At 37.9% G+C, this 27,658-nt stretch overlaps 1 protein-coding gene across 1 annotated transcript in view; it reads left to right on the forward strand.

Moving 5' to 3' along the window:
- The first annotated feature begins 5,086 nt into the window (after window positions 1-5,086).
- Window positions 5,087-27,658, forward strand: part of IFT81 (intraflagellar transport 81) — an 84,307-nt gene continuing 61,735 nt past the window's right edge. Inside the window, exons 1-10 of the mRNA XM_047088175.1 lie at window positions 5,087-5,350; window positions 7,957-8,115; window positions 8,635-8,738; window positions 9,143-9,323; window positions 11,440-11,529; window positions 13,362-13,427; window positions 13,740-13,850; window positions 15,680-15,764; window positions 21,722-21,885; window positions 23,526-23,621. Of these exons, the coding sequence (XP_046944131.1) occupies window positions 7,972-8,115; window positions 8,635-8,738; window positions 9,143-9,323; window positions 11,440-11,529; window positions 13,362-13,427; window positions 13,740-13,850; window positions 15,680-15,764; window positions 21,722-21,885; window positions 23,526-23,621 (1,041 nt within the window). The 5' untranslated portion in view covers window positions 5,087-5,350; window positions 7,957-7,971. The remainder of the gene's footprint in view (window positions 5,351-7,956; window positions 8,116-8,634; window positions 8,739-9,142; window positions 9,324-11,439; window positions 11,530-13,361; window positions 13,428-13,739; window positions 13,851-15,679; window positions 15,765-21,721; window positions 21,886-23,525; window positions 23,622-27,658) is intronic.

Consider the following 27,658-nt stretch of genomic DNA (forward strand, 5'->3'; position numbering starts at 1 on the left):
TTCCTGTGTCTGGGTCATTTTTCCCAGTTTTGAAAGAATGAGCTAAAGCGGGCAGTGTGCAGAGGAGCCCCAGATGGGATAGCATCTTGAAAACTGGCATTCTCTGAATACTCATGCAGAATCCAGAAATATCTCATGGTCAGGATGAAAGGTCTAAATTTAATACCAAAAACAGAAAATTGGCTTAGCTTCCCTGTACTCTGCACAGGAAAGTTCTTGTTTGGAAGTTCTGAAATGAGAAGGGGCTGGAGGCATTATGTTCACAGCATCCTCAGATTTTCATGGAGACCTGGGGAGTCTGCTGATACCTCAAGACCTCAGTTGGCCCATGATGGAAGCTTGGATTGATGAAAGATGATTTGTTGGGAGGAAATCAGGGAGAAGGTTTGCACTGATACAGATACTCCACACAATAAGTACAGGCTTATTTCTTCCTCTTCTGGTTTTGCTTACCCAGCTTTTAAGATTTAACCACCTTCCCTTGGGGCACCTGGGTGGCTTAGTCGATTAAAATGCTGACTCCTGATTTCAGCTCAGGTCATGATGGCCTCACGGTTCATGAGATCGGGCCCCATATCAGGCTTTGTACTGACAGCGTGGGGCCTGCGTAGGTTTCTCTCTCTCCTCTCTCTCTCTGCTCCTCCCCAACTGGTGTGTGCATGCACGTACACACTCTCTCTCAAATAAATAAACTTAAAAAAAAATTTAACCACCTTCACTGTAGGAGACATCTGCTGTTCTTGTTTGCATTGAATCTCTATCTCTGGTAACAGAACCCGGCTCTTCCTTTTTTTGGGAGTTGCCCTCACGTGACTCATCTATCAGAGTCATAGCCATTGAATCAAGAATGGTCTGACACACTTGAGACCAGTGAAGAGTCGGCTCTGGGAATTTGCTGGAACTATTGGAGAAAAGATTCTACTTTTAGTGAGGTTGCTAGGCTGGAAGAATGTAAACCTCTTGCTACAAGCGGCCCATTCAGAGGGAAGTGGAGACAAGAGACAGAGAAATGGAGGGAGAAAGAATGTCAAGATGACATCACTGACCAAATCAAGCCATACCTGAAGGTAGAATATCCTTGGACTTCACAGTTGCATGAAATGATGAGCCCCTCCTTGTTTTAATTTTGTACTAAACTGACTCTTAAAAAATACACTTGACCAGGAGTGATTTTTCCCCCCTCTGAATAACCAGAGCAGGGATTCACAACCGTGGATGGCCTTGCAGTATCTACAAGGTTAAATAAGGGAGTCATAAGGGGCAGCTTCTAGATTCTCTCACCAACTCCACACCTGTCCCCACCCTCTTCTCCACTAGAGGCTGGTGAACTTTTAAAGCACACTTCCTTGTAACAGCGTCTTATCAGAGGGCTTCAGGTGCGAAGCATATTGGGAATTTTAGTGCTTTGGTAGCAAGGGACAAGTAGGTTTCAACAACAGTTTGTTGTTAAAAACCAAAAACTGCTAAAGAATCCACATTTTGGGTTCTGTAGTCTACAACCATGAGCACCCAAGAGGCTAAGATTAACAAGAATTGAAAAGACAAACCCAAGAGTGAATGGCCACTCACCTCCCACTCACCCATGCCCTTGACGTTATATACCCTGTTCATCTGACTTGGCCAATGGAAGTGCTTTAGCCATGAGTCGGTGGAGGTATGTACATGGATGTTCACAGCACCATTGTTCATTATAGCCAAAAAGTGGAAACAATCCAAATGTGCACCAACTGAGGAATAGATGAACAATGGAATATTATCCTGGCCACAAAAATGGAATGAGGTACTGATACATGCTACAACGTGGATGAACCTTAAAAACACAATACTAACTGAAAGAAGCCAGACACAAAGAGTCACATACTTTATGATTCCTTTAATATGAAATGTCCAGAAAAGGTATTTTCATAGAGAAGGAAAGCAGATTAGTGGTTGCCAGGGGCTGAGCGGTGATAGGGGTTTTGGAAATCATGAACTAGGAGTTGATGGCTAAAGGGTCCAGGGTTTCTTTTTGGGTGATGAAAATGTTCAGTGATTAGATAGTGGTGATGGTTGCACAACTTTGTAAGTATGCTAAAAGCCATTGAATTGTACACTTTATTTTTTACAATAATTTTTAAAAATTTGAGTGTACTTGACACACATTGTTAACATTGTTTTCAGGTATCCAACATAGTGATTCGCTGTATGTTATGTTATGCTTAGCACAAGTGTAGTTACCGTCTGTCAACATACGTCACTGTTACAATATCATTGACTATACTCTCTACACTGTGCCTTTTATTCCCATGACTTAGTCATTCCTTAACTGGAAGGCTGTTTCTTGCACTCCCTTTCAACTATTTTGCCCATCCCCCCCTTCCCTCTGGCAACCACCAGTTTGTTCTCTGTATTTATAGTATGACTTGACTTTTTGTTTGTTTATTCATTTGTTTTGTTTTTTAGATTCCACATATGAGTGAAATCATATGGTATCTGTCTTTCTGTTTCGCGTAGCACTACCCTCTAAGTCCATCCTTGTTGCAAGTGGCAAGATCTCATCCTTTTTTATGGCTGTGTGATATCCAGTGTGTGTGTGTGTGTGTGTGTGTGTGTGTGTGTGTGTGTGTGTGTATTTTCTTTACCCATTTGTTTATCAATGAACACTTGGGTTGCTTCCATTTCTTGGCTATTGTAAATAATGCTGCAATAAACATAGGGATGCATATATCTTTGGGATTAATGTGAATTATACACTTTAAATGGGTGAATTGGGGGCGCTTGTGTGGCTTAGTTGGTTAAGCATCCAATTTCAGCTCAGGTCATGATCTTATGTTTGCAATTTCAAGCCCCGCATCGGGCTCTGCTGTCAGTGCAGAGCCCACTTCAGATCCTCTGTCCCCTCTCTCTCTGCCCCTCCTCTGCTCTCTCTCTCTCTCTCTCAAATAAACTTTAAAAAATAAATAAATAAAATAGGGGTGCCTGGCTGGCCTAGTCAGTTAAGCATCTGACTCTTGGTTTTAGCTCAGATCATGATCTCACGGTTCGTGGGTTTGAGCCCTGTGTCAGGCTGTGCACTGGCAGTCTCCTGGGATTCTCTGTCTCCTTCTCTCTCTGTCCTTCCCAGCTCACACTGTCTCTGTCTCTCTCAAAATAAATTAATAAACTTGAAAAATTTTAAATTAGTTAATTAATTAAATGGGAGAATTGTATGTATGTGAATTATACCTTAATGAAATTTTTTTTTTTTAAATATAGAGTCAGGGTAGGGGTGGAAACCTTTCAGAAATACTGTCTCATATAACTGGGCATCCCCTCAGCTATTAAAAATGTTTGATACAGGGGTGCCTAGGTGGCTCGGTCAGTTAATCATCCTACTTTGGCTCAGCTCGTGGTCTCATGGTTCATGAGTTTGAGCCCCATATCAGGCTGTCTGCTGTCAGCGTGGAGCCCACCTCAGATCCTCTGTCTCCCTCTCTCTTTGCCCCTCCCCCACTCGCATGCAGGTGCACTTTCATTCTATCTTTCTCTCAAAAATAAACATTAAAAAATTATTAAAATGCTTTAAAAATGCCAAATATAGTTCAGCCAAGAGGCATCTTTGGAGGTTTACAAGGAAGACTCAATATAGCATCTAAGAGGAAAAAAAAGTCTTCATGTGGGTGGCTTGACTTGGTATGTTATCAGCCTTCAGTGGTGTGGAATTATTGCTGAGAAGTTCCTCTTGGGCTCTTCAATGAATCCATTCAAGGTTTTATCTTAAACGAATCAGAGGGTGGTAGCAAGCCTTCCTTTGGCCTGTATCTAGGCCCTATAGATAGGCAGACACCTAATATGAGCTGGCTCCTCTATGTTCTCTCTTTTCTTGCTTCAAGTTGGAATATAAGCTTCTCAGTATATGGATCCGGGAAGTAGGCTGACTGGCCTCAAATTCTTTCTTGTGTTCCAGAGCAACTACATTAAGTATAGAATCCATTCAAGTTTGAGTGCAGAGTGGATTGCATTACTTACTTGAATTTACCCAGGATTGCATTCTCATAACTGAAAAGTATAGTGTTTCTATAATAGCTGCAACAGGCAGAGGAGGAACTAAAAACTACTTGATAAACCACTCTTCTCTTTCTATAGCCTACATCTGTAGACTCTACAGAAGGAATAAATCTAACCATCTCATTTTTTTTTTTTTAAGTAGGGGAAAAAAGGTAAAATGTCCTTAGCTCTTCCAATGCCAGGCACTGTTCTAATCACTTTCCTTTTATTAACTCAATCCTCACATCAGCCTTTTGAGGAAGGTGTTCTTAGAGCCACATTTTATAGACAGATGAGGAAAGTTCTGAAAGGTGAAGCCACAAAATGGCAGACCCAGTTTTCAAATCCAGCTCGCCCAGAGAATCACCAATACGCCGACCAGGATCAATTAATTATGCAATCCCTATGCAGAATCTTTTGTTTTACCAAAGTTATTTAAATTATTTAATTTTTCAAGGTTTGAAGTGTTACCTCCTCCAACTCCTCATGAGCACCTGTGAGCCAGGATGGGTCTTTGTTTTCTTCCAACCGCCCCACAGGATGCCTCTGCTTGATAGTTCAATAGTCAGAAGGCAGCCAGCAATGGATTCGTCTTGCAAAATATTCTGTTCCCTCTGCCGGAAAAAATATCCCCTTTCCCAATTGGCTAATTTTCACTGGTCCTTAAACATCATTTTTACCGATGGAAACTTTCCTAAGAGTATCGTCCGTTCAGCCCCAAATAAGCTTGGGATACTTCATCTGGGTCCCCCCATCTTTGGGTCCTTTTGTGATAGCATTTATCATAGTAGTATCAGAGTTGCCTTTAAATTGTTTCTATCTGCCCTTGAAGACAGGACCCTCATAGTCCTGGCTTCCTTTGCATCCCCAGCAGCTAGCACAGGGCCAGGCATATAGGAGATGCCTAATATGGAATTTGTTCCTTTTGTTTGTTTGTTTTATTTTTCTCTAAGACTGATGCTAAATCTGTAGTTGGTTTTTTCCAAGACGTTTGAACAGGCAACTACATTTTCAGGGCATGAGGAATTCAATTTTTTTTTTCTTCCTCTCATATTTTCCTTGCCAGCTGACATCACGAAGTACAGTGCTCTCCAGTCCTCGCCCTGGCTCAGGACCCGTGAACCCACTTTGCACGTGGGTCGGGCACGCCACTTTTCCCAGTCAGGGACCTGGGCCCCAGCGCGCGCCCCCGAGGGCCCCGCGGAAATGCCCTGGCCCACCCGCCGGAAGTGACGTAACGCCACGTCCTAGCAACCGTTGCCAAGGAGCTCGTCTCTAGGAACCCACTAGAGCCTGGATGCCTCCTGCGGGGGGGAAAAAAGTGGTTTCTTGACGAGAATTTGAGGTAACCTCGCCAACCCGCGCTCGGAAACTCCCCTAAGCCCCCCAAAAGAAAAGAACTCCCTCCTCCTCCTCCTCCCCCTTCCCAGTGCAGCACCTCGCCAATGGAGGGTCGCAGCGGTTAAGTCCCCAACGCCGGGGTCTGTGCCTGCCGAGCCTCGCGGGGGTCCAGGCCGCTCCCAATGGGCTGAGCAGTCGGGGAGCCCAGATTACCCGCAGCGAGGTGCCTGGGTCCGATGTGGGGTCCCCTGTCCTGTTTCCCAAGCCCCGGGGGCGGGGGAGGGGGAACACTATTTTGGGGAATCCTAGGAGGCTGCTGGTCCAGCGCCCGTGCCAGCCTGGGACCAGGGCAGTGTCGTTTCTGTCCCGAGTTGTGCCAGATAAACGCACGTCCTGGTTTTAATTCCACCCCCACCCCCTTGGGCTCTTATGTGGGTAAGTGCTTGTGAATTAGTGTGGCGACTTTCCGCTGGCAGAGGGAGAGTAATTGCTTTTGCTAATTTTAGAGCTCAGAGCCCACTGGGCATAGACAACCTACCTGTTCAGTACATCTTTGTCCTCAGCGGGTGACCACCTGAAAGCTGGTGGGCAACCAGGGGGGAACCCAACTACCTTTTTTTCCTCTCGTGGTAACATTGTACTCGTTTATCCAAGTGATTTGTGTTTCTGAAAGGGAAGAGAAGTATATGTGTGTGTATGTTATATACTATATATACATAATTTCTAAATCATTAAAATTAAGTAAATATGTGTGTGAAGATTAGGACATGGACTTTTACTTAAAATACTTTTAACAATGAAAAATTTGCATCTCCAGTGTGGATTCTTACTTGATTTACGTAAAAGTTTTCCTTTTATGGATTGAAGGGCACCTCAAAATTTTAAACCGCATTATCTTTTCTGTCTTTTGACTTTTAAACAATAATAATCCTTTACTCATAACTTTATTATAATTATGGAGAAATCATAATATCTTTACATTTGATGTTTTCCAAATATCCAGCTCCACCAATTAAAAAGAATCTATTTTAGAGCAAAATGCAGGCAGCCCCAACTTTGATAAAATAGCATCTATTCATTTCATAGTTAAAAACTGTTAAGGAACACTGAAGTAGTTCTTTCTGTATTTCTTTTTTTAGCAGTTCATTTTTTAATTCATTTTTAAAATTGCTAGTTTAAAAAATTGCCTGCCTGCAAAATTTCTACCACTCCTGCCCCTACTAAACAAGTGATATCTTCATGCAGGAAACACTAGGAACCTTGGTAAAGCCATTTCAGCTGTTAAATAATCAAATATTTAACCTTTTAAAAGTTATAATCACCACCAACCTACTCATGAGTGTGTGTGTGTGTGTGTGTGTGTGTGTGTGTGTGTGTGTGTTTTCCTGGCCTTGGGCCTGTGAATACATTTATTCAGTCTATGGAAAGAAGTCACTGTTTTGATGCAGTGGATATTCACAGATGGAATTAGGCACAGATATGTCCTTATGGAATTTATAGTTTAGTAAAGAAGAGAAAATGTACATAAATAATTAGTACAAAACAGAAAAGTAACTGTAAGAAAGCGGTGCAGATAAAGTGTGATTAACTTGGAGGTCAGGGACTGCTGTTATTCTGACACAGAACATGGGAGATAGAGAATGACTTCCCGGAGGAACGTGCATTTGGAGGGCAGGGCTTGAAAGACTTAGGATTTGCACCTGTGGAGATCAGGCAAGGAACAGGCTTTCTGGGCAAGAAAACAGCATCAGCTGAAGGCAGATGTGGAAAAACTAGGGAGCAGTGACTATTTCAGTCCGGTGAAGTTTAAAAGAGTGAAAGGTAACAATTTGGAAATAAAGTTGGGAAAGCTAAATTGAGCTAGATCTTAAAGAGTCTCGAAATCCAAGAAATTTGGACTTTGTGAGCAATGAAAATCATACAAATGATTTGGAATAGAAGCGGGGGCCAGAAAACTTGAGGCTGTTACCTTATTGAAGACACAAGGAAACATAGGCCTGAATTACTCAAGGGTGGCAGAGTCGATGATGGTGAAGAGTGCTTGGTGGAGGAAACCAGAACAAAACCAAAGAGAGCATACCTAGGCTAAAGCTTGCGGCATCCGTTCAGCTTCAGTTGGGTGTGGCTGTGCACAAATGGGTGCCCAGGGTTGCCAGATCTTATTTTGACCAGAAATTAGGTGTCTGGATTTTAATGTAAAAAAATCGCCCAATTTTTAAGCATGGGCTGCTAATTAAAACAAAATGAGAAGCATGTCTGCAGCCTAACAAATCTTTACCCCTGGGTAGTTGTGGAGCTGAGTGGAAGAGATGTTAATATAGGTGGAATTTATTACTCATTTGTCCATATTAATTCAATGTTAACTCAGATGATTGCTATCATACCAGATGCATATATAAAAACATTTGGTATTAAATATTAACAGTATGTACTGTAACATTCATAATAAAGTCTTCATATTCTGATTTCTTTCAGCAAAACAACCCTTTTCTTAGCATTCTGTGTACTATGTAGAATTATACTTTTCATGCCTACCTCCTATAAACTTAATACTGATTTTTTTCCAGAATGTTTATAACAAGTATTAAGGAATTTTATCTCTATTTTTAGTTATAAGACCTAATTATGAGCGATCAAATCAAATTCATTGTGGACAATCTCAATAAGGAGCCTTTTAGGAAGAACTATAATTTAATAACATTTGATTCCCTGGAGCCAATGCAACTATTGCAAATTCTCAATGATGTTCTGGCTGAGATTGACCCAAAGGTAAGAGTTTTTCTTGTGATGAAAAGGGTAGCAGGAAAGCCAGTTTCTGCCTGTAAGTATCTGTGAGTCTTGGGCAATTTATTTAACCTCTGGGCCTTATTTTCCATGCCTGTAAAGTAAAAATAAATGATCTTTAAGGTTTCTCTACTAACTTAATAATTAAATTACCTACTTGTACCTTATTTAGAAATGATTTCTCTACTTCAAACATAAATAGATTTGGTCTTGGAATGAAAATGCTTTTACAAAAGGTTTTATTGTATTGCAAGTTAGTTCATGTTTCTTATACACTGGTCTTTCCACTGGATACTTTTTGAGCTTGACATTCTTAATACGAATCCTGATCTGACTTGTATGTACCCTCACTTGGAATCTGGGGGCCTCCATACTTCATCTGTTTTATGAAGAGTCCATTGTACCTGTTATGCTCTAGCAGAACAATTTTGTCAATGAGTTTAAATATCGTTCTTTGTTAGATATACAACAATAACATGTTTTTTCAATTTCTTTATTTGTTAGCAAGTTGTTGATATCAGAGAGGAGATGCCAGAGCATACAGCCAAAAGGATGTTGAGCCTTCTTGGTATCCTTAAATACAAACCTCCAGGAAATGCTACAGACATGTAAGAATCTGATCACATGTTGCTTTCCTGAAGCTATGCTTTAATATCCAAACCTTCATAGTCTACAGTCAGAATTTCTAAGTTAAACCCAGTCTCCTTTAGTCAATGACTTCAGAATATCACTGAATATCAAAATAATCTTGAACTTTTAATATTATTTTGTCATGGAGAGTCTTAAGTGGGTCATTTTCCCCCTAATCAAACAAGTCAGGCAAATCTATTCCATTTTATCATTTGTCCTTTATCTGCCCTTTTAGGTAGAAACAATAATGTAAACCTGCCCAGTCAATAAAGCATTAAGGCTGACTATACCAATTTATGGCTCCAATACAACCTCCCCATGTAGTCCAGAGATATACTAAAGGTCTAATTTTACGTTTATTGTTGATATTTTCTTTTTGTAGGAGTACCTTTCGTCAGGGTCTGGTGATTGGAAGTAAACCTGTAATTTACCCAGTGCTCCACTGGCTTCTTCAGAGGACTAATGAACTGAAGAAAAGAGCATATTTAGCTCGTTTTTTAATAAAACTTGAGGTACCAAGTGAGTTTCTTCAGGACGAAACAGTGGCTGATACCAATAAACAGGTATACAATACACAAATGGCACTTTTAAACTACCTGTAATGGATGTCAATGTGCACATGTTTAAATACTTGTTAATCTCTCTCTAGCTTACTTGCTTCTCTGTATTTCCAGGTGGCACCAAAAGGTAAAATAGTTTTTAGTAATGTTCAGCTGCAATCATGTATGAAAATATTGACTTTTGCACACAAATGCCATTTCAGTGATAGAAAAAAATCGTGAAATTAGGATTTTAAAGTAATTTATTAAGAATTGTGGGTCAATAGGGTTTTAGGTTTGGGATTGTAGAGTACTTTCCTGGTCAATTAGGTGACTATTACAATTTGTCATCCAAGTCAGCGAGAAAGGAACTATCATAATAATTGGGCAAAAGTATAGATTGACACTATCCCAGACAAATCAGGATATGCGAGCCCCTGAGAGGATTGTGTATAGACAAAGAAGCTAGGTTTGAGACCTCAAAGGACTTCCCAGTCAGGCAGAAGGTAGAGAAAGGGCTGGGAGTTTGAAATTTCAGTGTACTTTCCTTCTAGAGTTTTAGGATATTGGGTTCTGGCCTTACAGTCTTAAAGCTCTTGACTGCTGAGGATTCTGGCTGATCTGGCTCTTGGTCCTGGGATTTCAAAGCGCATCGCTGATCAAAGACCATGGAAAGAGAGGATTCAAGCTTAGGATTTCAAAGGACTTTGATTTCTAAAAGGTGTCTCAGTTTAGCACTTTGTGCTTTTATTCTATGCTATGTACATAGACTGATTTGTGCCAGTTTGTTGTGAATAGTTTGTCAGTCTTTCTCTCCCAACAGATTATGAGGTCTGTGAAGACAGATATCCTGTCTTATGCATCTTTGTTTTCCTCCAGGGTTTTGTAGAGTTGCTTCTATACAGCATGTACTCAAAATTGGGATTGAATCAAAGCAATAAAAACTAAATGTTTCTTCATCCATGTTTTGTTATTTTGGATTGTCATGGCAGTCATTCAAAATAGAGTCAATATTGATCTCTTAAGACATTTTGGGGATTGAAAAGTTTATGTAAATAATCATGTCAAATGTTATAGTAGATACCTTGGGAGAAATACAGCAGAATGAGACCACCCCAACCCCTACATTTGAAGGCTTTACATAATGTAGGAAATGGAGAAGCATAAATGTGAAATCTTTTCTCCTCCCTACCCACCCCCATCAATAAACTTGATTAAAACTAATTCCCCTGGAGGAAGTTTATTAATAGTTTTTACTAAATCTGTCCATATAATTCATGGAAGAATTAGTGATAATAAAGACATGTTTGTTCTTGAAGCATATCTGAGATATATATATATATATAAAATGGCTTATATACTTAGCCTGTCATTTAGCACAGACCCTAATAAAAAATGCACATTGTCTTCCTGAATGAAGAGTTTTAGAATAAATGATTTACAGATTTGTAGGATATTATCAGTCAGGAAAAATATTATTAATTTTCTGTCATTGCTCACAAAAAATACTATTTTTAAAGAATTTTGGATAAGAGTTGTGATTTTTTTCATTCATTCCACTACTTTTTATTGAATATCTATATCAGTTATGCACCACGCTAGGTCCCAGGGATACAAAATTGTACAGGACCAATAGGATTCTTGTCCCCCTAACTCTCCTTGTCTAATGGTGGGAGAGAGATAAGTAGCTAGACAATTATAATTTTACATGCTATTTACTCTGGAATCATGACACTCTGATCTAGATAGGTATAGGGCTAGAGAAGTCTTCTCTGAAGATGGTGTTATCTATGCTGAGACCTGACAGATGATGAGCTGAAATTATCCAAGTAAGGAAGTCATAGAGTGTTCTCAGAGGAAATAGGGTGTGCAGACTGGAGATGAGAACCAAGAATATTCCAAAGATTTAAAGATCACCATAGTTGGATGATGTGAGTTAGGGAAGAAACCAGAGAGGAAGCTGGAGAAGTACTTAGTGACCAGATCTTATATACCTACTTTTTTTATATCTTATATGAAAGTATTTTTAATGCCATTCTATAATGGTTTAAGTAATCACTATAAGTTAATGAATAACCTGATTAAGAAAAGCCTATTGGATCTAGTCATTGATTTATAATTTTTTTAACTTATCTTTTAGTATGAAGAGCTGATGGAAGCCTTTAAAACTTTGCATAAAGAATGTGAGCAACTCAAGACATCTGGATTTTCTACAGCAGAAATAAGAAGGGTAAAGAAAAGAAAATACAGTAATATTTAAAAAAAATTTTTTTAATGTTTATTTATTTTTGAGACAGAGACAGAGCCTGAGCAGGGGAGGGACAGAGAGAGAAGGAGACACAGAATCCGAAGCGAGCTCCAGCCTCTGAGCTGTCACCACAGAGCCCGATGCGGGGCTCAAACTCATGAACTGTGAGATCATGACCTGAGCCGACATCGGACGCTTAACCAAATGAGCCACCTAGGTGCCCCTTAGGACTTTTGGTACATGTTACTTAACATTCTCCAAAAAAATTTTTAACATTCTCAACCAGGCATGGAAACAATAGAAGTTGCTTCCTCAGGGAGGCTTTCCCTGATCTCCTACATGAATTAGTTCCCCCAATTCTTTTTGTTTTATCACACTTACCAGACTTAGGATTACTTGAATGTCTGTCTTCCCAACTATTTTTATGCCCTATGAGGGCAAGGACCATGTCTGTATTTCTTGTTCACCACTCTACCCCAGTGTCTATCACAGTGCCCCGTACATATTCGAAATGAAAGATGAACTCATATTAATGGGAGAGAAAGATCCATAAGTAGGATACTTATAGTATGAAGGAAGAATTATAGACCTTCATCCATTCTTCCTCCATTATGTCATATGAGTAAACTGAAATGATAAAATAACCGAGAGTCTGTCATTTTAATTTCACTATTACCAGGGTGTTTTTGAACATATTCTTTGTAGAAAATATGGTAAGCAAGATAGAAATTAATTCACTTATAATCCCACACTGTATAGATAACTACTATTGACATTTTAGTGAATATATTTAAATCTTTTTCTTCATATTGTGCTATATATAAATGTTGTAATCTGCTTCTTTCAAGTAATGTCATATCATGACTTTTTCTGTCATTAAACATTCTTCTGCACAATTTTTAATGACTTTCATTGTATCGTGCCATAGTTTACTTAAAAATCTTCAGACATTTGGATAATTTACAAATTTTAGATATAATTAGCATCTGTAAAACTCCTCATAGAGAAGTCTTTGGCCTTCCATGAATATTTTATTAGGAAAAATTCCCAGACATGGAATTATCAGGCTAGATGGTATATATGTTTATTTTAAGACTGTTGATATTGTTCTTCAATACAATGCCACCAGGAATGAGGAAGAGTGCCTATATCCTCAGATCCTGTGAATACTGACTAGTGTGTCTGTTTTTCTCTTTAGTATTACTGTGATGGTTAGGCTATTCATTCTTTAGGTTTAGGAAGGAATTTTTGTTTGTTTTCACTTGCAAATATTATGGAGCTGTTTAACAGGAAGGTGGTTTATTTTTGAAGCCTTTATTTTTAGGAAGGGAATTGGTTAATTGACAAAACCAGATGCAAATTTATGTCTTGAAAACACCATAGTCTTAAAAATAATTTTGATGGAAAATTGGCAGAATATATAGTTTGGTATTTAACAGAGCAGATGGGATGTCAGCAGCTGTTGTTCATGTTTTTAGACCTGCACACTTTCCATCATAGAAGACTTTTGAAAAATCATGTGCCCATATTTGGAATCAGAGCACAAATGTGCTGGTTGGCAGCTTTACCTTGCTACGTTATAACCTGTTTTATTTGCTTTTCTAAATGAACACCAAGCTGCCAAATAAATTACCCTGCATAAAGAACCCTGGGGAGAAATAAAAATGCCCTTTATCCAAAAGAGGATCTTTGTTCCTTAATTCTCTTAATTCACTATATGTAGTGAAAACGGTCAATGCACAATCATATGACAACTTTATTTGAATTCTACAAAGAATACTTTTCCTGATAATGTCTCCTTGACTACTTTTTAGGATATCAGTGCAATGGAGGATGAAAAGGATCAGCTCATTAAGAGAGTTGAACGTTTGAAGAAAAGGGTAAGGCAAGAATTAGCACTGTGAGACTTTGGCCCCAAGTCCCAAGCACTTGCACAGATTTAGGAATGAAAATGAAGATTAAGCAAGGCATGGGTGTACATCTGAGGATGGACTCAAATAACATTGACAGAAAGGGAATCTCCCCAGGCAGTAGCCCAGAACTTTTAAGACCTGGAGTCTGGAACGTTACTGTCATCTCTAGGGAGTACTGTTTGCCAAAAGGAAATGATAAGTGGATGTCTGAGTCACATGACATGCTAATTTCTTTCTTAAACTTGACAGTAACATGTACTACTTATTCCTTTACTGTAGGTGGAGACAGTTCAGAATCATCAACGGATGCTTAAAATAGCAAGGCAACTTCGAGTTGAAAAAGAGAGAGAAGAATTTCTTGCACAACAGAAACAGGAACAAAAGAATCAGGTATCCTCACAAAAGTTTATATTCTTATGGTGAAAGAAATAGTTCCTTTTGGTTATCCAAATGTAAAGAAAAAAGAATTCTAGATTGTGGAAGTTCATGTTTCCTTTTGTTAATGTGATGGAATACTTCTTCAAAGGATTTTGTGTCACCAGTAACAATAATGCTACTTTTTAGGTTCAGTACCCAGTATATATCTGTATACTACCTTCTAGCTTGTGCTTAACTCATGTTGAGCCAACATCACAGAGCATTCATCATAATGTTAAGCATTAAGATTAACGGCTGATAAAACTTCCAGAATCTCCAAAGGGTGTCCTGAGATTCGGGGCCTATGAGAACATCCATTTTATTCCACCGATCACAGTATCCACTACTAGACTTTATTCCAGTGGCGAATAAGCAAATCATGAAAAGGTGCAAATCACCCACATTCCACATTTTTAGACTTTGCCTTAAAGAAAAAATAATTCGGCTAGAAAAGATTATTTTTACTTTATTAAAAATTTGTCTTAGGGGCACCTGGGTGGCTCAGTCGGTTGAGCATCCGACTTCAGCTTAGGTCATGATCTCACAGTCTGTGAGTTCGAGCCCCGCGTCAGGCTCTGTGCTGACAGTTCGGTCTGGAGCCTGCTTTGGATTCTGTGTCTCCCTTTATGCCCCTCCCCCGCTCATGCTCTGTCTCTCTCTCTCTCTGTCAAAAATAAATAAACATTTAAAAAAATTTTTTTTAAAAATTTGTCTTAAAACTGAGTAGACTAGGGGCACCTGGGTGGCTCAGTCAGTTGAGCATCCGACTTTGGCTTAGGTCACAATCTCACAGTTGGTGGGTTCGAGCCCCATGTTGGGCTCTGTGCTTACAGCTCAGAACCTGGATCCTGCTTTGGATTCTGTGTCTCCCTCTCTCTCTGCCCCTCCCCTGCTCATACTCTGTCTCTGTCTGTCTCTCAAAGGTGAATAAATGTTAAAAAAAATTTAAAAACTGAGTAGACTATACATTAAAAATACACTTTGAAACAGCTCCATTTCCTACTCAATGAGATGTTTGGCTCTTTTGGAACTTGATTTGGCATCATGGTAGTTCCACTGCACTAATAAGCTGCATTGCTTGGTCCCTGAATGGTCACCTAGCATCAGTGTCTGAGACACTGAGAGAGAGAGAGAAAGAGAGAGCAAGAGCGCTCAGTGTGGGGCCTGATGCGTGGCTCAATCTCACAACCATGAGATCATGACCTGAGCTCAAATCAAGAGCTGGATGCTTAACTGACTGAGCCACCCAGGTGTCACACATCAGTGTCTGAGTCTAAGACATCATTTTGTGGCTGGCTCAGTTGGTAGAGTATGCAACTCTTGACCTAAGACCTTATTTGTGAAAATGCTAATATTCCTCAGAATTAAGAAAACCATGTTAGGGGTACCTGGCTGGCCAGGCAGTGGAACATGCAACTCTTGATCTTGGGGTTGTGGGTTCAAGCATTGGGTGTGGAAATTACTTAAAAATGAAATTAAAAAAAAAAAAAAAGAAAAGAAAACCATTGTTATAACAAGAAAAGCCTGATGCATATATTTTTTTACCAAGTATTTTTCCTTGATCACTAAGTACAACAGATAACTAAAGAAAAAATATCTGAAAGCTTTTTTTAAAAAGCTTTATGTGAAAAGGTATTGAGAAAACCAATTACATTTTGAGCTCAACATAGTAATTTTCTTAGTTCTTATTATTTGTTCTTTTTACATCATAAGAATTACGTGGAACTTGTATTTTTCTTTGTCCATGTGAGTGGTAGGTCTCAATACCCTAAAGAAATAATGGATCTAATTACATTTTAAAGCTATTTCATGCGGTGCAGAGACTGCAAAGAGTACAAAATCAGCTGAAAAGTATGCGCCACGCAGCAGCAGATGCAAAGCCTGAAAGTAAGTGGAAACCGTTATATGATCTAGATGATCAGAGAATATTAGTTTAAATCAGTAGTTTTCCTTAAAACAATCAACTCATGGGAATTAATTATTGTTGAGTGATAGCTCAGCATTTTAGAGTGGCATTTTCTAGTTAATTAATGAGAGTCCTATTGAAGACATCCTTAACTTTTACCGTGGTTTTATGGTTCCCATTCAGTGTTTGGTCAGAAGGTAAAGATAGTGAAAACCACCATGGAGGGAGGCTCTCTGGTATGTGAGTATGTACCTAGGATGGATGTTATGAAAAAGATGGATGGGAAAAATGTGAATAGTTTTAGAGCCTGAGCCATAAAGAAAAGGAATAAAATGCTGGACTCTTAAAGCTTGATGTTTTTTCTTATATTGGGCTGTGCTAATGACTTGACTCTTGGCACATTAGCTTTACATAGAGGATAAATTGTTCTAATACCTGAGATAATACCACCAAACCCTTCTTAAGCATTTTAAAAGTGTTTTTGCTCATCAGAAGGGAGACCATGTAAACTGGAGGAGCAGTGGAAAGCTATCATTGGTACTGGAGAAATATTTCAGTGTAAATATCTGGCTGTTCAAGTGTTAATTCATCTTTCTGTAGTATTCTATGAAATACTACGCTCCAAGCTATAATTCATAGAATAAAAAAGATAGACAATAACAATAACAATTGTTGGCAACAATGTGGAATTGTTGGCAGGAAGGTAAAATAGTGTGACTTCTTTGAAAAACGTATCTGGCAGTTTCTCAAAATGACCCAGCATGTTTCATTCCTACGTATCTACCCAAGAGAATTGAAAACATATGTCCACACAAAGTCTTGTACACAAATGTTCATAGCAGCCTTATTCATAATAGTCAAAAAGTGGAAACAACCCCAATGTCCTTAAACTGATGAGTGAATAAACAAAATGTGGCGTATCCATGCAATGGAATGCCAAGGAATGAAGTACTGATACATGCTACAACACATATGAACCTCAAAAACATGTTAAGTAAAACTAGTCATAAAAGACCACATATTATATGATTCCATGTGTATGAAATGTCCAGAATAAGCAAATCCAGAGAGAGAAAATCCAACTAGTGATTACCTAGGGCTCGGGAGTTTTAAGGTGGGGGACAGCTGTGTGTGTGTGGTGGAGGGAGGAAGGGACTGCTAATGGGTATAGAGCTCCTTTGGAGCCAATAAAAATGTCCTAAAATTGATTGTGGTGCTAGTTGCACAACTCTGTGAATTTACTAAAAACCATTAAATACTTTAAATGGATGGATTTTATGGCATGTAAATTGTATCTCAATACAGCTGTTAAAAGAGATAATACAGTATTTCCTTAATTCTAGACACATATTCTTTCCCATTTTAGTTGTTTTTGCCATTGGGGTATATGTTACATTTTATATGTACATTTAACATGGTATTTGTTACTTAATCAATGGCATCTTAGAATCAAGGAAGTATGGTATATTTAATTCATGTTTTAAAAACCAGTATAGTGTTGCCTCTAAAATATATGGTTAATACATGTTAATTGGTGACTTTCCATAGACTCTCTCACTCCTCTTAGTCTTATAAATTCAGGTTCAAGCAATACCTGGAAGTTGCCATGCATTTAGTTGTTGGTGTCATTTCATTCTTTATTCATTAAGTTTTCACTTTCTAGGAGAATGTTAATTTTCAGGACAAAGAAAATAATTTTTTTTTCTTTTAATGTTTATTTATTTATTTTTTGGGAGAGAGGTAGGGAGGGGCAGGAAGAGAAGGAGACAGAAAATCCCAAGCAGGTTCTGCACTGTTAGCACACTGTTAGGATTTCACAAACTGCGAGATCATGCCCTGAACCGCGATCATGAGTTGGACACTTAACTGACTGAGCCACCCAGGTACCCCCAAGAAAATAACTTCTTATGATTTTTTTCTCCTCAGTGTGATGTATATCTTTTTAGTGTATATTCTTTGGATTTGATGTAGTTTCCTTCAAAACTTACTGTAAAAATTAAGACAAATCTTCAAAAGAAATCTGTTGTTATAGCCATTTAAAAATTAATATCAATAAGTAATTTGCATAGGCCTACTCTTACTAAGAAATTATTAGAAATTACCACTAATAGTGAATTTATTGAGGGGCACCTGGGTGGCTCATTTGTTTAAGCATCCAACTTCAGCTCAGGTCATGATCTCACAGTCTATGAGTTCGAGTCCCGTGTTGGGCTCTGAGCTCATAGCTCAGAGCCTGGATCCTACTTCAGAATCTTTGTCTCCCTCTCTCTGCCCCTCCTCCGCTCATGCTCTGTCTGTCTGTCTCTCTCTCTCTCAAAAATAAATAAACATTAAAAAATTTTAAAACAAATAGTGAATTTCTTGAAATGAAGGTAATGTGTGTAAGAATTGAAAGATTTTGTATGCAGAAAAAAATTGATCAGTGAAGTTTTATACAGTGTAAAATGTTCTTCAATATCTGTTATCTTCAATTTTATTAGGTTAAATACGTTGTTATTATGTATTAATTCTGACAACTAAACATAATATCCAAAGGTATTTATAGCATTTGTAATACTTCATTTTTTATTTGAATTGATAGTCTTTATTTTACTTTGGCTTTCTACCTAAAGAGAAATTATTTGGGCCAGGGAGTACATAATTACTCACTTATAATAAAATTTACAAATAAAATTGTATTTTATGCATCTCTTGGGATGCTGGTGTAAAATATTAATGTGAGTAATGTTCATAGATGCTACTAAATAAAATCACTTACATTATTAAGTAGTAATAGAAATACTTGGCTCAAACCTATAGTGCATTAATTCAATTTTTGTTGAACATCTACTACATGTCAGGTACTGTGCTGGGTGCTAGGAATAGAAAGCAAAGATATTTAGGATCTCACAGTCTAATACAGGAACGACAGGCAGTGAACAGTTATAATGCAGCATCACTAATTTGCTGATGGAGCCCATCACAGGGTTCTATGAGAACAAAGAGACAAAGCACCAAACCCTGTCACAGAGTCAAATGGCTTCCTGGATGAGGTGGCACCTGAGTTAAGTTCAAGTTGGAAAGGTAAGGAATAGAAGACATTCCATGCCAAGGCACAGTAACCAGAAAGAACATAAATATAATAGATGAAGTAGAGATAAAAGGGTAGGCTATTCCTGACTGCTTGTCTTTGAAAAGAAGGCAAGAAGGAAGAAAAAAAAAAACAGAAAAGAAAAGAAAAGAAGAAAAGAAAAGAAAAGAAAAGAAAAGGCAATAGAGGGAGTGTGCAAATGAATGAGAAAGACAGTACCATGCCTAGACTGATTGTGTGCTGGTGACTGTGATAGTGATTGTGATAGGGGTGATTGTGTGCTGGAGGAGAGAGTCAGTTAGACAAACAGAAATTGAAGATTTGGGAGGAGAAGGTGAGAGTTGATAACAGCCTTTCCTGTGTGTAGGGCATTGAGTGTTCTGCAGCAATTGCCACAATATGTTAATTGTTGGCGTATCTGACTGACTCAACTGAACTCCAGACTAGTTACCAAGTCATAATTGGTCTTTCTATTTCCAGGCCCTAGCATGCTAAATTACACAGAGCAGGCATTCAGTAAATAGTCTGTTAAGTAGTTAGGAGGTGGGAGTAGAGACCAAAACCCTGGATAGGAAGAAAATGATCTTTTCCACAGATAGGAGGAGAATCAAATGAGAAAAACAGGGCTGAAAACATAAAAATAAGGTATTATGTGTGTAATATGTGTTCTTTGGGGCAGGGTGTAAGGAACAGGAAATTAAGGAGTTCTTGCTTTGTGGACATCTTTCTGGGAAATAGTCTTAAGGGTTGTATTCAGCAGCCTAGGAAAAGAGTAGATAAAACATGTTTAATTGATCCAGGTATTTCCTTTAAGAAGGTCTATCTAAATTTTTTAAGTAACAAAAAATAGCTTATAGAAAGTTTCTATTTACTTGAATAACATGAAAAGTGTTTTTAGTGTAGGAATGTGCTTTGTATTTTTTCAGAGTAACAGCCATATTATAAAACACTCATGGAAGTTAATTCATCTTTATACTCTATACTTATTCGTGAGATTTATTATATAAAAGAAGCTACTCATTCTGTTGTAGGGTCAGAGAGATGTTTTCAGAGGGTTTTTAACCAGAAAGTTTGCTGAGATCTTAGTGACCATATATTTAATTTCACCAGGATTTTGAAAGATATTTTTTTTTATTTTTTAAAAAAAAATTTTTTTTTTCAACGTTTATTTATTTTTCTTGGGACAGAGAGAGACAGAGCATGAACGGGGGAGGGGCAGAGAGAGAGGGAGACACAGAATCGGAAACAGGCTCCAGGCTCTGAGCCATCAGCCCAGAGCCCGACGCGGGGCTCGAACTCACGGACCGCGAGATCGTGACCTGGCTGAAGTCGGACGCTTAACCGACTGCGCCACCCAGGCGCCCCGAAAGATATTTTTTTTTAAAGCTGCATTGAGAATATGACTACTCTTGAAGGTCTTAAGTTAAAATTTTTAAGAGAAGAATTTTAAATGTGATGGAAACCCTATTTTTATGTTTCTTAACAGTTTTATTGAGGTAAAATGGATGTTTAATAAACTGCACGTATTTGAAGTGTATATTTGATATGTTTTGACAAAATACACACACTGTTGAAACCATCAACCTTAAGATAACAAATATAACCATCACTCCCAAACATTTTCTTGTGTCCTTTGTAATATCTCACTTTTGCCCCTTTGTGCCCCTCTACCCATTGCCAGGCAACCACTTTCTGTCACTATACAGCAGTTTGTATTTTCTAAAATTAGAATCTTTCTTTTAAGTAGAAAAGATAATATTTAAGAATTTTAAATCTTTGAAAACATTTTAGTATTTGATTCTTTATATCTCTGGTTACGTGTAGTATGTTTAAGAACTTGACAATGGAAAAAACAGTCACCTAATAGCCAAAGGAGCCAGGATGTAGATTTAATCGGAAACCACATAGGAATGACTGCCTAATTATAGTGTGATTCATTAAATATTCTCTCTTCCCTCCCTTTCCCCAGTCCCCAAAAAGGGGGAAAAATTGTAGGGATGAATGGAAAACTTGTGATTTTGCCATTAATAAAGTTTTACATGTTAATATATAGTTAGCACAACAGAACTAAAAATAATTTTTAAGGTTTTGGGCCAAATTTATTAAGCAATCTACCTACGTAGATTACTTAAACCGGAAATCCAGTGTTTTAAAAAGTCAAGCCAGAATTTGTAAACGTGTCATGGAAAGATCTGAAATAAACCTTTTAAAGCTCTCTAGGCTGGGAATTTATAACAAAACTATTATTCACTGAAAATCTGTGTATGTGTATGTGTACTCTGCCAAAATAAGAAAACTTTCAAACACTTTAAAACCTTTAAAATACAATTTAAGTTGCCACTTACTGTAAGCTAATACTTTACAATATCAAAACTACCAACATGGAAAGCCAAAAATGTTTATGAATGTAGATAATTTTTTTTTGGATTCTGACTTGTACCTTTAGTAATATTTTCATTGGTTTGAAGCTGACAAATTATAATGTATTACCATTTATGAAATATTAGAATAGAAATACAAATTGCATCAGAAATATTGTTAAAGAAAAAGAATAAATGGCCACTTACAGAACAAAGAATCTGGGTGGAATTTCATTTGTGTTGTCATTCAAAAGATTTCAATGGTTGGGGCTCCTGGCTGGCCCAGTCGGTAGAGCTTGTGACCCTTGATATTGGGGTCATGAGTTTGGGCCCCACCATGGGTGTAGATTACTTTTTTAAAAAATTGAAAAAATATTTCAATGGTCAATTTTTTATTATACAGAATGCTTTCAATAGATAAGCCTATTATTCAGGTCTCATATTTTAAAGTGTACAAAGTATCACTATACCTACTCTCTTGGGCTGAATAATTATTTTATTTTTAAAGGTTTAATGAAGAGACTAGAGGAAGAGATAAAGTTTAATTCTTATATGGTAACTGAAAAATTCCCTAAAGAATTAGAGAGCAAGAAAAAAGAATTGCATTTTCTACAAAAAGTGGTTTCAGAGCCTGCCATGGGCCATTCTGATCTTCTTGAACTAGAATCTAACGTAAGTGGCAACCAGTCTTCTTTTTATAACTCCCAATTTTATCTCATCCCCAGTCCTGTGAAAATTATATGAACTGCTTTCTATGGTGTCCTGCTCTTGACTCTTAAGTTCCCCTGTGCTGAGTTGACAGTTTTTATGAGGAGTTGTTCTTTGTGAGAAATTATAGCATGTAATGCCGTTACTTAATCTACATGATGTTATACAGACTTAGTCAACTGATTAGGAAACTAAACAGCTTGAATATATAAATTAATGCATATCATTGACTCACAGGTTTATGTATTCATAATATAATCATTTAGATGGTAAATTTTTAAATATTTTGCATATCATTATTTTTTATTTCCAAGAATAATATTATAGCAATTTTATATTTAAAGCTAATATTTTTATTTGCTTTTTCATGCCTGCTTTGGAATTACTAAAGTTTCTTGTAATGTTCATTGAAACTTGGTTTCATATTATTACATTTTTGTTCCATAGAAATAAAGCACCAATCAGATGTATATTTTTTAAAAATAAGAATTAAATGGTATGATGATTGATTGAAAGATTTTGGCTCACTAATCCATTAATGTGCGTAATATGTGCTTAATGCCCACTCTGATTAAATACATAATTCTAGCCATTTTATTCTTTTAATCTACTTAAAGAAATTAGATGTTCAAGTAACATTTAGCTCAAATTTAATGTCATAGAATTAACAGGAGTACTCTAGTCTTTTTAAAGGATAGTTATACTGAAGCCATGTAATTTTTTTTTTTTTATTTCTTGAGGGACTATCTACTTTTATTGGCTTTATTCACTTTTATTTTATTACATTTGGTAAAGGGTTAATGAGTAAGATAAATGGCAGCTATATAGAATCACAGATCATTAGAACAGGAAGGGTTATTGGATGTCATCCATGAACCCAAAAACTCTCAGTTGGGTTCATGAATTCCTTACACTAAATCCCTCGGGAATGTTAGTCTGGATTTTCTTTATCACTTGCAGTGACTTGTAAGTCACGACGTAGGTGAGGGATAACTTCAGATTTTTAGAAATTGTCTTTTTGATAATAATGTATAAAATTTCATGTAGAATACTTCAGGATAATTTCAACATGGATGGTTAAATCCATATAAATAATCAAAGTGTGTAAATATATATCATGAACTATGAAATGTAAATTGTTTCTAAAAATAATCATAGTAACCTACTTAGAATGTTAATGGACCTGTTCCTCCCATGAAATCACTGAGATAAAAACTGAATTCAGGGACACCTGGGTGGCTCAGTCGGTTGAGCATCCGACTCTTGATTTTGGCTCAGGTCATGATCCCAGGGTTGTGGGATTGAGCCCCATGTTGGGCTCGGTGTTGAGGGTGGAGCCTGCCTAAGATTCTCTCTTTCTCTCCCCTCTACTCCTCTCCCCCATTTGTGTGTTCTCTCTTGCTCTCTTTCCCTCTCCCCTCCTCTCTTTCTGTCTCCCCCTCTCCCCCCATCCCTCTCTGTCTCACACACACACACACACACACACACACACACACACACACACACACAACTATGTAAGTTCAAAGTTTCGTTTGGCTAGATGTTCCCTAGTTTATGTAATCATAGGGAGAGTTTTAACCTTTTTTACTTTCATGCTGTTTTAGATAAATGAAATAAACACACAGATAAATCAGCTGATTGAAAAGAAAATGATGAGAAATGAGCCAATTGAAGGCAAACTCTCACTATACAGGCAACAGGTAAGACCACTCTTTTGGCTTTCATATTTAGATCTCTAATCTTATTGGTGAACATCTTCATAAATACCCTAGGCTGTGTTGTGGATAGTCTTAAAGTGAGAAGGAAGTAAAGAGTAAATGTTCTTGGGGCGCCTGGTGGCTCAGTTGGTTGAGCAGCCGACTTCAGCTCAGGTCATGATCTCACGGTTCATGAGTTCAAGCCTTGCGTCGGGCTCTGTGCTGACAGCTCAGAGCCTGGAGCCTGTTTCGGATTCTGTGTCTCCCTCTCTGTTCCTCCCCCGCTCGCCCTCTGTCTCTCTCTCAAAAATAAATAAAGATTAAAAAAAAATTTTTTTTTAAAGAATAAATGTTCTTCTCTTATTGCTAATCTCCAGATTATAACAAAGAATTTGTGGAAAAACCATAAAGACACATGTTTGAGTTTGAAATTCAATACACCTGATAATGCTTAGTTTCCTTAGCATCTGCCAACTGTGATGATAGATCTATTTGTGCTTATATCTGTTAAGTGTGGAATTTGATTTAAAAAAATTTTTTTAACATTCCTTTTTGAGAGATAAGAGAGAGACAGAGTATGAGCAAGGGAGGGGCAGAGAGAGAGGGAGACACAGAATTCAAAGTAGGCTCCAGGCTCCAAGCTGTCAGCACCGAGCCTGACTCAGGGCTCGAACCCACAAACCGTCAGATCATGACCCAAGTTGAGGTTGGACCCTAACCAACTGAGCCACCCAGGTGCCCCAAGACCCTATGGTGTTCTTTTAACATGTTCCTTTGTTTCCTGTATTTCCTGAAAATTCTGGTTTGATATTTTTTGGCAAGAATACTTTCTAGGTAGCATTATGTACTTCCATTTGGAGGTGATAATGTCTAATTGTCTCTTTTTTTTTTTGGAATGTTAACAGCCATTGATTATCATTGCTCATCTGTTAATTTCATTAGGGTTTATAAAATGTTGATACTTGGGGCACCTAGGTGGCTCAGTTGGTTGAGCGTCTGACTTTGGCTCAGGTCATGATCTCACAGTTTGTGAGTTGGAGCCCCATATCCACATCGCCGCTGTCAGCGCAGAGCCCACTTCAGATCTTCTGTCCCTCTCTCTCTGCACCTCCTCCGATCTTTCTCTCTCTCTCTCTCTCAAAAATAAGTGTTGTTAAAATCTGTTGATACTGTGATTCTTTCTTCAATTATTAGCTTGACTGCCTCTATGGAAAAACCTCTCATCAACTATTTGGTTAAACTGAGCTATAGTTCACATAGGAAAGGCAGGGTACATGCTTGATTCTTTATTTATCAGTTTTCAAAAAGAATTTGTTTCCTCCACCTCATTTTCATCCTCCAACAGTAAAAGTGATCAATTAAGGTTAGTTTTTAATTTTTTGGTTCCTCATTTATTTAATAATTATGGGGTCTATCCATCAAGAAGAGCTAACAATTATAAATGTTTATGCACCGAATTTGAAAGCACCCAAATATATAAAACAATTAATCACAAACATAAGCAATCTTATTGGTAAGAATACAGTAATTTCAGGGGACTTGAATACTCCACTTATAACAATGGACAGATCATCTAGATATTTAACATCCTTATGAATCATAGATTTAATTCTATTTGATAAGTTTCTAGTATTTTCCTTGATGATGCTCAAATTGTCCCATTTTTTAATACTAGGAGGCTTTTCAAGTTAACTTTTGGTTCCTTTTTAATATTCTCTTCATCTTTGATAATGTCTTTGCTTTCTGGTTTGATAAGAATATTTCTATGTTCATCTTTTATATTTCCTTCTCTAGGCTTGGAATTAGACTTCCTTCTATGAGCCTGATTTGTTTCATTAGGAAATGATATATAGCGACTGAAATTTGGGTATTAGGATTTCTCATTGCTCCTTGAGTGGCCCTTATTTTTAGGTCTTTTTTTTGTGGACAAAGCTAAGAAGTAGTTTTTTTCTTCCTCTCTTCCTAATGTCACCCTGAGCTCATATTTACCCTTCCAGTTTAGATTCAAGGGTACTGGGCTTCTGCTTAACCTCATCAGTCTCACATCTTTCTCCTTATCCCACACTGGAAATTCTGGTTCTCAATAATACCAACATCATTTAATCCTTTATTTGCTTTAATCCACACTTTACACACAACAGTTTCAAAATAAAAGTAACAATACTACCACCAAAAATATGATTACTGCTGAAAATTGTTTTTTATTTTGTTTTGTCCTTAGGATATATGCCACTAGGAATATACAAATTACTGTTTTGAAGTCACTTAGAATAGGTCCTCTATATGGTTATGCCACACATTAAACTGGATACATATGTATGTTTATTTTTATTTTTAGGGATTAGTTTTATGATTATTTAAAATATTTACATGATTCCAAGTCAATTCTAAAAAACAAAAAAATATTCAAAGACATTTCTAGCATCTACTCCTGTGCTATCTATCCTAATATTTTCTTCCCTCATAGGTAATTTTTTAAAAATGTTTAAAGTCGGGGCGCCTGGGTAGCTCAGTCGGTTAAGCGTCCGACTTTGGTTCACTCAGGTCATGATCTCGTGGTCCGTGAGTTCGAGCCCCACGTCGGGCTCTGTGCTGACAGCTCAGAGCCCGGAGCCTGTTTCAGATTCTGTGTCTCCCTCTCTCCCTGACCCTCCCCCATTCATGCTCTGTCTCTCTCTGTCTCAAAAATAAATGTTAAAAAAAATTTTTTTTTAATTTTTAAAGCTAATTATTCCACTAAAAAATAATGTTATATATGGAGGACCTGGGTGGTTGGTTAAGTATCCAACTCGATTTTGGCTCAGGTCATGATCTCACAGTCATGAGAGCATCGAGCTCTGGACTGGGGGTGGAGCCTGCTTAAGATTCTCTCTCTCTCTCTCTCTCTCTCTCTCTCTCTCTCTCTCCCCCCCCCACCCTCATTCTCCCTCTCCCTCTCTCCCCCACCTCTCTCTCCCTCTCCCCCTCTCCTTCTGCCCCTCTCCCCTGCTCACGGGTGCACACATGTTCGCATGCACTCTCTCTCGCTCTCAAGATTAAAGTGAAAAACAAAACAAAATAATAATATTATATATACATAGATCCATATATCTCCCTTCTGAGAGAAGGAATCACATACACACTTTTCTTTTTTTTTTTTTTTAATTTTTTTTTCAACGTTTATTTATTTTTGGGACAGAGAGAAACAGAGCATGAATGGGGGAGGGGCAGAGAGAGAGGGAGACACAGAATGGGAAACAGGCTCCAGGCTCTGAGCCATCAGCCCAGAGCCTGATGCGGGGCTCGAACTCACGGACCGCGAGATCGTGACCTGGCTGAAGTCGGACGCTTAACCGACTGCGCCACCCAGGCGCCCCAACACTTTTCTTTTTAAAATTCTTAACAGTATATGCTGCTAAATAGAATAATCTTTATTCCTTTTTTTTATAACTTTATTGAGATACAATTCACATACCATATAATTCACTTGTAAAATGCACAATTCAGTGGTTTTTAGTATATTCACAGAATTGTGTAACCATCACCACAATCAATTTTATTTATTTTATTTTTTTTTTTTAGTGTTTATTTGTCTTTGAGAGAGAGAGTCCAAGGAGGGGAGGGACAGAGAGAGAGACACACACACACAGAATCCAAAGCAGGTTCCAGGCTCTGAGCTGTCAACACAGAACCTGACATGAGACTCAAACCCACGGACAGTGAGACCATTGACCTGAGCTGAAGTCGGACGCTTAACTGACTGAGCCACCCAGGCACCCCCCACCACAATCAATTTTAGAACATCTAAACCTATTAACAGTTACTTCCCATTTCCTTCCCAACCTTCAACCGTAGGCAACTACCAGAGACCAAGCTGTCAGTATAGATTTGCCTGTCATGGACATTTCATATTAATTGACTCAAATGATATGTGATCCTTTGTGACTGGATTCTTTCACTTGGCATAGTTTTTAAAGTTCATCCGTGTTGGGGCACCTTGGTGGCTCAGTTGGTTGAGCATTCAACTTCTGCTCATGTCGTGATCTCACAGTTTGTGGGTT

Source organism: Lynx rufus, unplaced genomic scaffold (genome assembly GCF_022079265.1).
Source record: "Lynx rufus isolate CCGP_SWC_20201006 ecotype Redwood Valley unplaced genomic scaffold, mLynRuf1.p SCAF_24, whole genome shotgun sequence".
In the NCBI taxonomy this organism is placed as follows: Eukaryota; Metazoa; Chordata; class Mammalia; order Carnivora; family Felidae; genus Lynx; species Lynx rufus.